This window comes from Typopeltis vanoorti, chromosome 12 (assembly GCF_054136105.1).
Source record: "Typopeltis vanoorti isolate ZY-2024b chromosome 12, IOZ_Tvanoo_1.0, whole genome shotgun sequence".
NCBI classification, from domain to species: domain Eukaryota; kingdom Metazoa; phylum Arthropoda; class Arachnida; order Uropygi; family Thelyphonidae; genus Typopeltis; species Typopeltis vanoorti.
In genome coordinates this window covers 87,082,055-87,096,384 of record NC_143560.1, presented here as the reverse complement: position 1 = coordinate 87,096,384, position 14,330 = coordinate 87,082,055, and the positions used below count along the sequence as shown (strand labels likewise).

At 36.2% G+C, this 14,330-nt stretch overlaps 1 protein-coding gene across 1 annotated transcript in view; it reads right to left on the bottom strand.

Moving 5' to 3' along the window:
* The window catches only part of LOC150100970 (putative ATP-dependent RNA helicase DDX10), a 293,342-nt gene that overhangs the window by 262,138 nt on the left and 16,874 nt on the right, over positions 1-14,330 (bottom strand). Inside the window, exon 3 of the mRNA XM_090401236.1 lies at positions 6,646-6,776. Within this exon, the coding sequence (XP_090257362.1) occupies positions 6,646-6,776 (131 nt within the window). The remainder of the gene's footprint in view (positions 1-6,645; positions 6,777-14,330) is intronic.

Sequence of the window (14,330 nt, the reverse complement as noted above, 5' to 3'; positions counted from 1 at the left end):
ATTCATTCTTTGAACTTTAAGAACACATTATAGTATTGCATCATTTAAGTATTTTTTAAACATTTTCCATGCACTATCAATATCTTTTCCATCCAACAACTGATGCCATTGCACAAAAATCAGCATACTCCTCAGGTTGTATAATTTCCTGCTTTGTAGATCACAGCATGTAACCTTTTCTGAATGGAACATTCATAAACTAGCGACTTCCCAAGTGAGTACTATATGATCACTATCACCAACCAGAGACAGAATAGTTACATCTTCAACTGAAATCTCTCCTGACACTCTTTGATCTCGAGTTCCTTCTGTCACATTCTGCTTGAGGAAGTTGCACAACAGCTCAATAAGTTCCATTTCATTCTTCTCATGAGATTTCACAGCTACCCAATCAATGTTCGGATCATTCAAGTCTCCCCCCCCCCACCATTATGATTACTTCTTTTCACATTCATACTCTTAATTTCATCACTATCAACCAATCCGCTACGTACGTAACAACACCTCACTAAGTATGTGATCTTATTAAATTCCACTTCACACAAGATGGCTTCAAACTCACTGCTACATGAAAAACTGTTACTAGTATTGCAGGTATAGATCTAATGCATTCAAGTCACTCTAATATCAATTAACAGCACATCTCCTCCTCTCCTATCTTATCTACCCTTCCTAAAAATATTGTACCCTTTACACTTGATACCAGTTAGTATGTCTGCTTCTGATAGCCAGTTCTCACTAATGCCTGCAATATGAAGACCCAACACATTGACCAAGGCAGAAAAAGAAAGTAAAAGAAAGCATGAATATGAAAGCATAACTCGACTGAATGCAGATGGTATGCAGCTGACTGATGGAGAAGAGACTGTTCAACTAATGAGTGGTTATTTTGCTAAAAGTTATCAACCTGGTGTCTGCAATAGAGCTCACTGCAAGCTCTTTACTGTATGAAGAAACTAAGGTGTATAAGGAGGAGTTACTAGAGCTGTTACACAAACTGAATAACAATTCTGCTATAGGAACTGATGGGATATCAGCATGGATGCTAAAAGTGTTAAGCTGAACTACTATTCCTTTAACCAGGCTATATAATTTGAGTCTCCTAACAGGAAAGATTCTGCACGAGTGGAAAGAATGTATGGTAGTCGAATTGCACAAGGGTGGTGCAAAGAATGTATCCAACTATGAACCTATCAGTATCTCTGGAGTGTTGGCGAAGATTTTAGAAAAGTTGGTTAGGGTTTGAATACAGAAATAGGTTGACAGGGAAACTATACTTCGCAATGAATGGGTACTAAGGGAAGGCCATATTTGAGCAACCCACTCACTTTCTATAATATTGTTACTGTTGAGTTAGACAAGGGAAATGATACTTGGGATTTTGTTGAGAATTTTTTTGACAGAATACAGAATGAAAGACTGTTGCATAAACTGGAGAATATGGGATTGGATTATAAATTACTGGCACGGATAAGCAGATGACCTACTGACAGATAACAAAAAGTGGTATATGGTCGATGTGAAGCTGAAAGATTTAAGGTAACCAGTAGTGTGCCACAAGAATCAGTCCTTGGTCCATTTTTATTCAATCTGTACATCAATGACATTGGAAAGGATTTGACATGCGATATACAACTATTTGATGATGATGCAGTACTTGCAGAATGATTTGAATATGCGGCATGTAAAAATGGCTATCACTTTAATGTTAATAAATGTAAAATCATGCTCATTGGTGAGATTAAGCAAGAAGAAACTGATCAGAGTAAGGATCTTGGAGTTTTAACAGACAGGAAGTTGAAGTTCAAGGACCATATAGCAAAGAAAGATTACAAATGCAACCGAGAGATTAACTGCAATGCCAAAATGAACTTAACTTGTAAAGATTATGTGTGCAGGCTTGGTCTCCAGGTTTCCGTAGTGATTCTGATACAGTAGAGAGTGTGTGTGTGTGTGTGTGTGTGTGTGTGTGTGTGTGTGTGTGTGTGTGTGTGTGTGCGCGCGCGCGCGTGCGCTAGATTGTAGAAACGATACAGGATAAGTGTTAATTCAGGAGAACAAGTGGAGAGATGACATCAGGACAAGGAGACTTTTTAGTGTCCAAGTTATTTAGCTGAAAAACTACAAGAGGCTGTTGGCATTTATGAAATCAGATTCAGATTCTGTTAATGAGTGGTTTGCATTTGCAGCTTGTAAGGAAAACAAGAATTTTGGCTGCAATGGGGGGGGGGGTGAAGGCCTTCATGCAAGTGAAGATAATGTCTGTGATTCGTTTCGAGCATGTGTTAGAGTTGGAAGGGCTGAAGCAATAGTCAGACCTTGGAAAGGAAGAGTAGAAGTACCAAAGGTCATTCCATTTGGTACCTTTGCAGTGCCAGAGGATGCAAAGGTTGAGAATAGGTTGAAGAAGGGCATTCTGTGGAAGATGAAACTTCTACAAGATTGTGGTCTGAGTTGTGAGAGGGGGAGGTGACCTCTAGAGCATATATGGAGGGAAAACTGGTTAAAAAGAGATACAGAGTACTGAGAGAGTGAAGAGGGATTTTTTTTTTTCACAGGATGCTTAAGGGTCAAAGCTGTATAACTGAGAGAAGACCGCCACATAGCCTTTAAAGGAATGCAGAGAACCGACAAAGTCTTTTGACCTAATGTCCAATCCTCACCTTCTCGTGGTGCACCCTGTTGGGTATCTACCCGGATACTGAATGAACGAAGATAGGCTGCCAATTTGGGATTTAGCCGACCAAACTGTATTCTTATTGGTTAAACCAAAATAAAAATTATGGTACAACATGACAAAATTTCATGCCGGCTGGGGCGTCACCCGGTTAAACAAGGCCCCCATTGTTTTCGCCAGAGAACCAGGGCGAACAGCGAAAACTCAGCTACTGGAACCAATCTGAAAACACACCCCAACTCAACATCACCAGAGTTGAAGATCGGTACTATCAACATAAGAAGCCTGAATGGCAAAGAAATGGAGCTAGCTGAGGAATTAGATAAGTACCAGATTGACATAATAGGAGTGACTGAAACAAAACAGACAAAAACTGATGAGATCTTTCTGAGCAATAAACACAAAATGTTATATTCAGGTATGACAATCACGGAAAAAAAGGAGTAGCCATAGTATTCAACACAAAATATGAGGCTAATCTTCTTGAATGACAGGCAATCTCAAGTAGAGTAATATGGGCAAATATGAGATTGGGGAACTGGACAATGAGACTTATTTGTGCCTATGGTCCCACAGAAGGTTCTACTAAGGCAGAAGTGGAAGAATTTTTTGAGGCTCTAGAGAAAGCTAGTAACACAATGAAAAAGGAAAAGTTGGTCCTTGTTGGGGATCTAAACAGCAAAGTAGGAAGTGATTGTCAGACATACAAAAAATGTTTTGGCAAAATTTGGAGAAAAGAGTAAAGTTAATAATAATGGCAAATATCTGTTGGATTTCTGCTCAGGACATGGACTGGTTATTACTAACACCATGTTCCAACATAAAAATGTGCACAAATCAAATTAACATGGAGAGAAGAGGCAAGGAATAAGAAAAGTCTCATTAACTATGTTATTGTTGATAGTGATGTTTTCTCCCTGCTGCTGGACACCAGAGTGTACAGAAGATTTGAAATTGGAAGTGATCACTATTTAGTCTTGAGCAGGATAAAATTGAATTTCATATTGAAAAGAATAACATGTAAGAAAGTTTTAAAGCGAATAAAAGTTGAGCAGCACTCAGATGTGAACTGTAGACTAAAATACAGAAATATTATTGAAGAAAAAATGAAAGAGTTTGAGAACAGGAAACAAAACTTGGAGATTCAGTGGCAAGCCTTGAAAAAAATCCTGATTGATTCAGCTAGAGAGGCATGTGATGAAGTTGTCTGCAAGGATAGAAAAATTAGAACTCCATGGTGGACATAGGAAGTTAAAGAGGCAGTGAAGGAAAAGAAGAAAGTATATCAAACGTTCCTGGCAAATAAGTCAGCTTGTGCTCTTAAAGAATACAGAGACAAATGTAAGAAAGCTAAACACTCTGTAAAACAAGCTAAACAAAAGTCATGGGAGGACTTTGGCAGGAACTTAGAAAATAAATATCAAGAAGGTGGCAAAATATTCTGGAGGTCGTTGAAGAAACTTAGGAATGAAGGAAAGAAAGCTGTAAAAGGAGTTAGAGATGATAAAGGTGACATGAAAACAGGAGAAAAAGTTAGACTTGACGTATGGAGCAATTACTTTGAAAAAGTGCTAAATGAAACAAGCAGTGATGACAGCATAGTGGTAAAAAACACTGTCCAGGCATGCAGTCAGGAATACATATCCATACTTGAAGTAGAAAAAGCCATCAAAGGCTTGAAATGTGGAAAGGTAGCAGTAGTAGATGATATTCGACCAGAAATGCTGAAGTATGCTGGTATAAAAGTCTTACAGTGGCTGCACTGCATAGTTTAGAATGCCTGGACAGAGGGACGAATTCCCGATGATTGTAGTAGAGCTCTCATAGTACCCATATATAAAAAGGGAAAAGATACTGAATTTGAGAATTACAGAGGTATTTCCCTACTGAGTGTTTCTGGTAAGATCTATGCAAGTATATTTGAGAAACGGTTCCGAAGAATTGTGGAAGAAAAGCTGGGTGAAGAACAAGCTGGATTCAGGCCAAATAGAGGCTGTCAGGATCAGATCTTCACTTTATGACAAATAGTGGAGAAATCCTGGGAATATAACAAAGATCTGTATTTAAGTTTTGTCGATTTGGAAAAGGCATATGACAAGGTGCCAAGAGAGAAGCTATTCAATATGCTCCAGTTATATGGTGTCAATGGGGCATTATATCAAGCAATACTTAGTCTTTATTTGAGTTGTAAGTCAGCAGTTAGAATTGAAGTACAGGAAGATGGTTTAATGTTAAATCTGGTGTGAGACAAGGTTGTACATTATCTCTTCTGTTATTCATTATCTATATGAATCACATTATGAAGGAAAGTGGTATTAAACATGATATCAAAATTGGAGATGTTAATGTCAGCTCTTTGCTTTATGCGGATGATGTTATACTTCTAAATAAATCCGCTACAAGTCTGCAAGATTCACTGACTAAATTGAATAACTGTTGTAATAGATAATGTCAACTGTGTTGTGAATGGAGAACCTGTGGAACAAGAAAAACATTTCAGCTACTTAGGCACGATTTTTAGTGAAAATGGTAAATTAAATATAGAAATAGACAACAGAATCAACAAAGCTGGTATGGTAGGAAGTCAACTGAACAAATTTAAATGGAATAAGAGAGAAATTAGTCGGAACACTAAATTAGCTGTATACAAGATAGTGTTCAAACAAGTTTTAACTTATGGATCTGAGAGCTGGGTCAGAAGTAAAACACTTGACCGAAGACTAGAGACCGCACATATGAGAGTCCTGAGAAAAATTAGAGGCGTGAACAGATGGCATCAATGGCAATATTATATTAAAAACAAGGATATTAGGAAAGAACGTGACATTGTCAGCATCCAGGAATGCGTTAGCAGAGTGGTATGGTCACTTGAACAGAATGGGCAAGGAAAGATTAGCAAAACAAGTTTTCTCTGCCAGGTTGGCAGGAAAACGATATCAATCCACCTATATCTCGGTTTTCCTAGAGGAAAACCAAGATATAGGTGGATTGATACCGTACAAAGTTTAGACGATAGAAATATAAGATCTGATAATGTCGGAGTCTTGACAAGTAACAGACTGATTTGGAGGAAAATTGTAGATAGGAAGTTAGTAATGATGTAAATTTTTAATGTAGTACTATTATATCCTGTACACCCTTTGAGTGTACAGGATATAATACATGTCAGGAATTTGATGATGATGAAGTTTCATGGAGAGGAATGTGAAGAGGTCTAAGTAGTTAGAGTTTGAAGAACAGTAAATGCAGCATATGAATATGCTGCATTTACTATTATTATTAGTTACTATTACTAGGTGAGGAAAGGAAACTTTGAGCCAGAAAAGGTTGAAAGCAGGTGATTCTAAATTATCTACTTTCTCTAGCATGCAATGTGTGATCTCATAAAGGCACAGGCACCACTCTTGTGCCAAAAGGAATAATGCCTAGTTTTCCCTGTTTTGTGTCCCTAAATTCATAAATATGAATTCTGATCACCATGTAAGCTTAAAAGAGCCTATTTTTTTTGTTTTTTTTGTCTTCCTCACTCACAAAAGGTTGTAAACCCATAGTACATTGGTACAGTGGGCAAGCCTTTTTATAATTTTTTATTATTTAAATTATTTTTTTATTTAATTTTTACAGTCTAAAAACTGCACTGTAGAGACCAAACATGGAACTTTTAAAGCCACTGTAGGCCTTAAATAAGTGAGGCAGTAGTCTCACACTAGGAGATGATGATCTCATGCCCCTAAAGACAATCACAAACATGAAGATGAGATTTACCCTATAAGTCTGTTGGTTGGAGAGTGGATACATTAACAACTTGGCCAAAAAGGCCAACTTGGTTGAGTTCAAAAAAATAACACCAATAAAGTAATTATTTTTCATATGTAGTTAATATCAATATCACAAATGGTTTAAGAACTGTATCATGTATGCACAAATCAAAATATAAACTGCAGCTATTATAAAAGTAAAAAACATACAGGTATTATAAATGCCAGTGTTTTTCCAGAACCTGTTTTAGCTGCTCCTAGAATGTCAAGACCTTTAAGTGCTAGTCCAATACTTTCTTTCTGAATTTCTGTCGGTGTGTGATAATTTGAATTCTTCAAAGCTGAAAACCAAAGGAAGAGAGAATTACATATGCCAATGAACTTTCTACACTACATCCTTGTGTTATAATAAATAAAAATTATAATATAAAATATCAGATATTTTTACTGGAATTACAAATCCATTTCCTCCTTGCATGAAAAGCTCGAGGGCTTGTAATGGCCAAATCTGCTTGTTTAATACAGGAAACTATACTCGTGTTCATAGAAATGACATCACCTGCTGCAACCATGCTTTTTTTTTTTTTGTAACTAAATTTTGACATATTTGAAATGGGATAATAACACAATCATTTTCACAAATAATGAAAAAGGTAATATAATATTTTTATTTTTGATTACTATTTAGGTCTTTTTAGTAGAAGATGTGACAAAATTAGTAAATGACAACAAACTTGACAAATATTTCAAAATAGAGTGGACAGTGAATTTTCACTGAAAATACAAACACCGGTATCAAAATTTAGTCCAACTGCACAGTCTTATTAATATTCAAAGCTGAAAATTCGCTTTTTGCTATTTAGTATTTGTGGGCTCTCCTCTTGCCTTTATTACAGCTTGTCATGGGGGGGGGGGGGGGGCATTAACAAAATCTATTTCCTGATGGATGCAACTGTGATTTCGTGGTTCCATAAACTTATAATGGCTTCTTAGAGCTCCCAAAGTGTTTTCAGCTTCTTCTTGTGTATTTCAGTCTCCATTTGGTATCACAAATTCTCAAAAGGGTTGAGATGAGATCTGGGCCGTTTCCTAACAATGGTGATCGCTGAATCAAGTGTTCATTGAGCCACTTATTAACCTGCAATAAAAATTAAACCTTTTTCAAGTACTAAACTCAACTCATATGGTACATTTTAGGGTTATAATAGCATTACTTACACTTTTTGTCCTATAACAAGGAGCAGAGTCATCCTGAAAGATGCAGTTTGTCATTATCGTTACAGTACAGTGGTCTCTGATAGTAGGCAGCAATTCTTCTTTTAAAATTTTCTGGTACACTTGTGCATTCACTGAAATGCAGGCAACCAACACCATGATAAGACTTGAAGCCCCCAGATCATTTGACTGACACCAGACAGTCAGGATTGAATTTTTACCCAAATCATCTTCAAACTGTCTGTCTACCATTGGTATCCTGCAGGTTAAAGTTTTTCTCGCCAGAAAAAATTACTCTTCTCCACTGATCAGGGGGTCCATTCGACATTCTCTTTGCACCAATTTAACTGAGCTAATCTCGTTGTTTTGTTTAACAAGGGCTTTTTAAGGTACCTGGCTATCAATCCCTGTCGAATGAGTCTTCTCCTGACAGTTACAGAGCTTGCCACAACTCCCATTTGTTTTCTTACCAGTCACGTTTTAGTTCTATGGATGGTGCATGCCGATTTTTGAGACAGAACTGCTTTAGAACTCTATCTTGGCATGGTGTTGACAGTGGCTTTCTTTCTTCCCATCAGCAGATCAGGTTTACTTCACTTTCAACAGCAGCTATACCACAGTAGATTGACTACAGGACACTCGTTTAACTATTTCCCAAGAGGAACGGCCTTCGCTATTCAAAGCTGGAATTGCATTTTTTCTGCAAGGTGTTAACTGCACATAACTAGCTCTTGCTGTCTATTTATAGCATGAAAAATTCTCACACAAGAGTCTCAACTATTACATTATACAGAAACCTGTCAGAATGATAGATTATGTAATACAACAAAATATTTCATAATAAATCATTGAAAATGACCATTTAACTACTACAAATTATATTTATGTAATGTGATGCAGTTTCTATGAACACAAGTGTATATATATGCATACAAGTATGTATTTGTGATCAGCTGCAAGCCATTATACTGAATGGGGAAGAAAGTCCCTAAATACGTCAAGTTTGAGAATTGCTGCTCTAAAACAATTAACTCTAAAAATTTACTCCAAGTATTCAATACACAGAATAATTTGAAATAAGTGCTTCCAATACCAGTAACAAGCAATTGTGCATTTCGTTTCGAAAAAAGTACTTTGAGAACCAAGCAATTTGGGATGTAGGATTTACAGATTTAATTTAAAAATAAAAACAATATTAAATTAATACAGTCATACCCCGAAGTTACGCGGTAGTCGAATGTGTAAGTCGAAAAAAACGTGTAAGTCGAATTCACATAACTCAGGGTATAATTTTGCATGTAATTTATATATATCAAACATACAATTGAGACCAAAGGTTTACAAAAACACTTATATTTTTTAAGAAATATAATCATAATTATAGTTTTTCGTACATAAAAAAATAAAGTCATTTCGATGTCGATGGTTTCATAAAATCTAATAGATTCGTCTGAAGCCATAATGTCTTTTTCTTTGTCCCCCAAAATCTGTAAACCTTTCTTTTATGATTGTTCTTACTGTGGATTCCTGTAGATCGAACTTCTTTGCTAGCTCACAAATTTTCATTCTGCTTTCAAAATCCTTAATGATGTTGAGTTTTGCTTCCAAAGTCAATGTTTTTCTTTTCTTGCTAGCTGTAGAAGAATCGGACTTGCTTCTTTTGGACGACTTTATTATTTTTTATGTGATAAAATTTTTATCAAGAACATAACATTAAACAATCGCAAGGTTTGTAGACTATAAAAATCATGTATGAATGGAGACCGCGCGAAACATGTCAGTGCTTGTTCACAGCATGTGCGATACTGGCGAATGCAGCCAGCGCCGGAAAGATACGACTAGTGGTGAGGTGTGAAGTGGGACAGGAATACGTACATATAAGAAATCGCGTAACTCCAGATTCGCGTCGGGGTAGCGTAAGTCGCGGTATGACTGTACTTTATATTTCAGAGAAAAAGTCAATCCTTTTTGCTAATTATCATTCTGCTGGTATTGCATATTAAGTTACTCTAGTTCCCATATCCTAACTGCAGTAGCTAAATGTTCCCTTGACTAATTATTACAATTTTCTCACACTTAATGAATATTATAATTAACATTTAAAAGTTAAACTGGTAACTGATAGGAATAATAAGTTATTTGCAAACAAAACAAAACAAAAAAAAAATATATATATATATATGTGTGTGTGTGTGTGTATCTCTTAAAGAAAATAGTGTGTCACTAATAAAACAGAAATTCAAAAAGGTCCAAATACACCCACGCATATGGTTATTAGTTAAATTTTATTCACCATCACTTTCCTGCATTCTTTTGTGTGAGACTGGAATTAAATCACTGCCATTACTTGAAACGTTTTCTTCAGTAAAAAGAACTAAATTAGACTGATTTCCAATAATTCTGAAGGTTCTTTTTTTTTTTTTTAACACAAACTGTATTCAATCATTCAAATCCTGTTTTGACTAGAGATATTTGTATAATTCTAGATATCGCACCATGCATGACTTAGAGTTCACGTTTAAACTGTTCAGTATTTGGATCATGTGTAAGAAAATGACTTTGTAATTTTACTAGCCATTTGAAGCCCTTCTTTAATTAATCCTGAAGTGAGTAGAATCCCTTCATCATTATCATCACTTTCTTTTTCATTGAGATTCTCAAGGATAGCTTCTATTATTTCATCATCACTAACAGCCTTGTCAACCATCAATTCTTCAATATCTGCAGATGAAAAATCATCAAATCCTTCTCAGCCAACTGCATATGCTAATCTGATGATATTGCGATATTCAGTTGTACCTTTGCATACAACTTTGCAAACAATTGATGGTTTCAATTCTGATAATGCCAACTTAGCAAGTTTGATGCAATCCAAAATAGAAAATTTCTTCCTCACATCAATGACTGTCAGTAAATTATCCTTATCTAGTTTATCCAAAATGTACTGGAATGTTCTTCTTATGTAGTAAGTTTTGAAGGTAGCGATCACACCCTGGTCTAGTGATTGTATTAAGGATGTTGTATTAGGTGGCAGAAAACAAAATTTCACATTTGGCTGTTCTAAAACAGGATGGACAGGCACATTGTCGATAATCAATAAAACTTTGAAGTACAGATTTTTTTCCATCAAATAATGTTTAACTTCTGGAACAAAACATTATTATTATTACAAGCAACTCCAGGGAGTCGAAAGACTCATCGAGGGAGCTCCTAACATCATGTCAAGAACAACTATTTGACATTCACACAGTATCTATCATACCTCACCTTGAATTCATTCACAGTCATGGCACCCACAACAGACTCTGGCAGCTTATTCCATTCATTCACCACTCTCCAAGTAAAAAATCTAGCTCTAACACCCTTGCTAACCACACTCTTGCCCAGCTTCCATGTATGGCCCCTAGTCCTCCCACCACCAGTCTTATTCTCAAAAATATCTTCTGAATTAATCTTATAGAAACCCTTCAGTAATTTGAATGTCTCAATCATATCACCCCTTTTCCACCTATCAACCAATTTCTGCACCCCACAAATCTTCAACCTGTTCTCATAACGTTCATTCCATAGACCTGCTATCATCTTGGTCACTTGTCTCTGGATCCCCTCCACCTCCTCCTCATCAAGAAGAAACCCTGATGCCCATATCTAGGCACAGTAGTCTAGATGGGGTGTTATCAAGGCTCGATACAGAGGAACAATAACCTGTTTGTCTCTGCTTGTTCAAGTATTTTTCAGCAATCAAGTGATTTGATGAGCTGATTTAGCCATTTTTGCAATGCGTCCCCTAAACTTCAACTTCCTATCTACCAACACTCCCAAATCCCTGGCCTCGTCAATTTCCTGGAGCACGGTTTCACCAAAGCGATATACTGCTGCTAATCTTTTCACCACATAATCTTACACTTTGCCACATTGATGGAACCATTCATTAAAAATTTCTTTTGTAACCCAACCTTTTTTTATTTGCCTTCCAGTGCACTGGTAATGTGTTAAAATCCACAGTTTCATTGCCTGCGGTCTTAGGGATCGATTAATGAGTAATGGTTTTAATATATGATCTCCTGAAGCATTGCTGCAAAATAATAGTGACACGATCCTTAGGTGCTTTAAAGCCACCAGCACTTTTTTGTGATTTCACTATATAAGTTCTACTTGGCATTTGTCTATATTCTGTAATGTAGAGTAATCCCTGATATTCAAAGCATTGAGAGGGTTCCCCAAAATTCAAGTTTAAGTACATATGAACTGTACTAAGAAATGATAATTATAATGGAAATACCCTTTTTAACAGAATTGAATTCAAACAGAAATTTTAAAAATAAGTGCCATTTGAACCATGTTAAATCAAAATATACAGTATAAAAATAGAATTGCTTTGGTTTTCTAAACCATGTTATTTCGAAATCGTGTAAAAAATAGCCATGTAAAAAGAGAATTAGCTGTGCATGCGTGTATTATTACCCAAAACGTTTTACAGTGCTCACTTGAAATAGCTGGTACCACAAAACAGAAACAAGACAAAATTTCTGAAGAAACAAAAAAGCTGATAAAAAAATGAAGAAAAATGAAACAATTAAATAACTTGCAGAATAAAATAAAATTACACAATAAAATAATACTGAATTGTGCAAAAACAACCAGAAAACGTATCACAGAAGAATTAAGAAAATTCAATTGTAAATTCATACAACTGAAAACAACCGCAGTCTCAAAAAAGCCAAACAGCAATTAATGAACAGCGATAAACAGATGGCTGCAGTCAAACTAAAAGATGGACCATAACCAGAGATAGATATGCTATTGCAAAAAAGAACTGAAGAATTTTACTCAGTACTATATCAGGATGATGAATTAAATGAAGAAGACGACAAGTATGAAACAACTGAAGTACCACAGATTCCACCAGAAGAAGTTATGTGGAGCATCCAAAGCTTGCAAAATGGAAAAGCTGCAGGTGAGGATGGAGTTATAGCTGAAAGCAGGTAGGGAAATGATCTACAAACTCTTAGCAAAACTATTTACTTTATGCCTGAAGAAAAATGATATACCAAGAAAATGGAAGAAAGCTATGTAATTTTGCTACATAAAAAAGGTGAGGTAGAAGACTTGGAGAACTATCAACCCATCAGTCTACTATCAGTGGTTTACAAAGTGTTCACAAAAGTCTTAGCTCATAGGCTTTGTATGACTCTGGACCTAGCACAACCAAAAGAACAGGCAAGTTTTTGAAGTGGCTTTAGTACAATGAACCACATTCAAGTTGTACAACAGATTATTGAATGATGTAATGAATATCAATTACCATTATTTTTATTATTATTACGGGCAACTCAAGGGAGCCCTTAGACTCATCAAGGGAGGCCCTAAACATCATGTCCACACAACTATACGACATTCTCACAGTATCTATCATACCTTGCCTTGAACTCACTCACCGTCACAGCACCCACAACAGACTCTGGCAGCTTATTCCACTCATTTACCACTCTAAAAGTAAAGAACCCAGCTCTAACACCCTTGCTAACCACACTCTTGCCCAGCTTCCATAGATGTCTCCTAGTTCTCCAACCACCAGTCCTGATCTCAAAAATATCCCTGAATTAATCCTATAGAAACCCTTTAGCAATTTGAATGTCTCAACCATCCCCTTTTCCACCTATCAACTAATTTCTGCAACCCACAAATCTTCAACCTTTTCTCATAAGGTTCGTTCCAAAGACCTGCTATCATCTTAGCCTCTGGATCCTCTCCACCTCCTCCTCATCAAGAAGAAACCTAGGTGACCAAATCTGGGCACAGTAGTCGAGATGAGGTCTTATCAAGGCTCGGTACAGAGGTACAATAACTTGCTTGTCTCTGCTCGTCAAAGTATTTTTCAACAACCAAGTGAGTTGATGAGCTGATTTAGCCACTTTTGCAATGTGCCCCCTAAACTTCATCTCCCTATCCACCAACACTCCCAAGTGTTGGTGGATAGGGAGATGAAGGAAGTTGTCTTGGTTTTATTGATTATGAGAAAGCCTTTGATTCAGTAAAAACTTGTGCAATACTTAAAGCATTACGAGACCAACAAGTGGAGGAGCCATACGTCAGGACCATCAAATCAGCATACAATGCCACAGTAGCAATTCATTTCAATGGAAAAATCTCTACTGTGGAAATACAGAGAGGTATAAGACAGGGTGACACAATATCTCCGAAATTATTCACAGTGTACCTAGAAGAAATATTCAATCTTCTTGATTGGGAAAAGAAAAGTCTGAAGATAAATGGAAGATACTTAAGCTATTTACACTTTGCAGATGATATAGTTATCTTTACTTCAACTGCTCATAAATTACAGACTTGTGTCCAAGAACTTCAAATTGCTAGCAAAACAGCTGAACTAAAGATAAACTTAAAGAAGACCCAAGTTATGTTCAATAGCTATGTCCAACTAGAAATAATAAAAATCAACAATGATGAAATTAAACAAGTAGACCATTACATATACTTAGGACAGCAGATATCAATGAAACAAAATATGATGGACGAAATTAAAAGACGCACAATGCTTGGGTGGAAAGCATTTGGATGATTATATTCAATATTCAAAAGCCAACTACCATTATGCCTGAAAAGAAAAGTTTTTAACCAATGCATTCTTCTTGTATTGACATATGGCCACTAAATGTAAA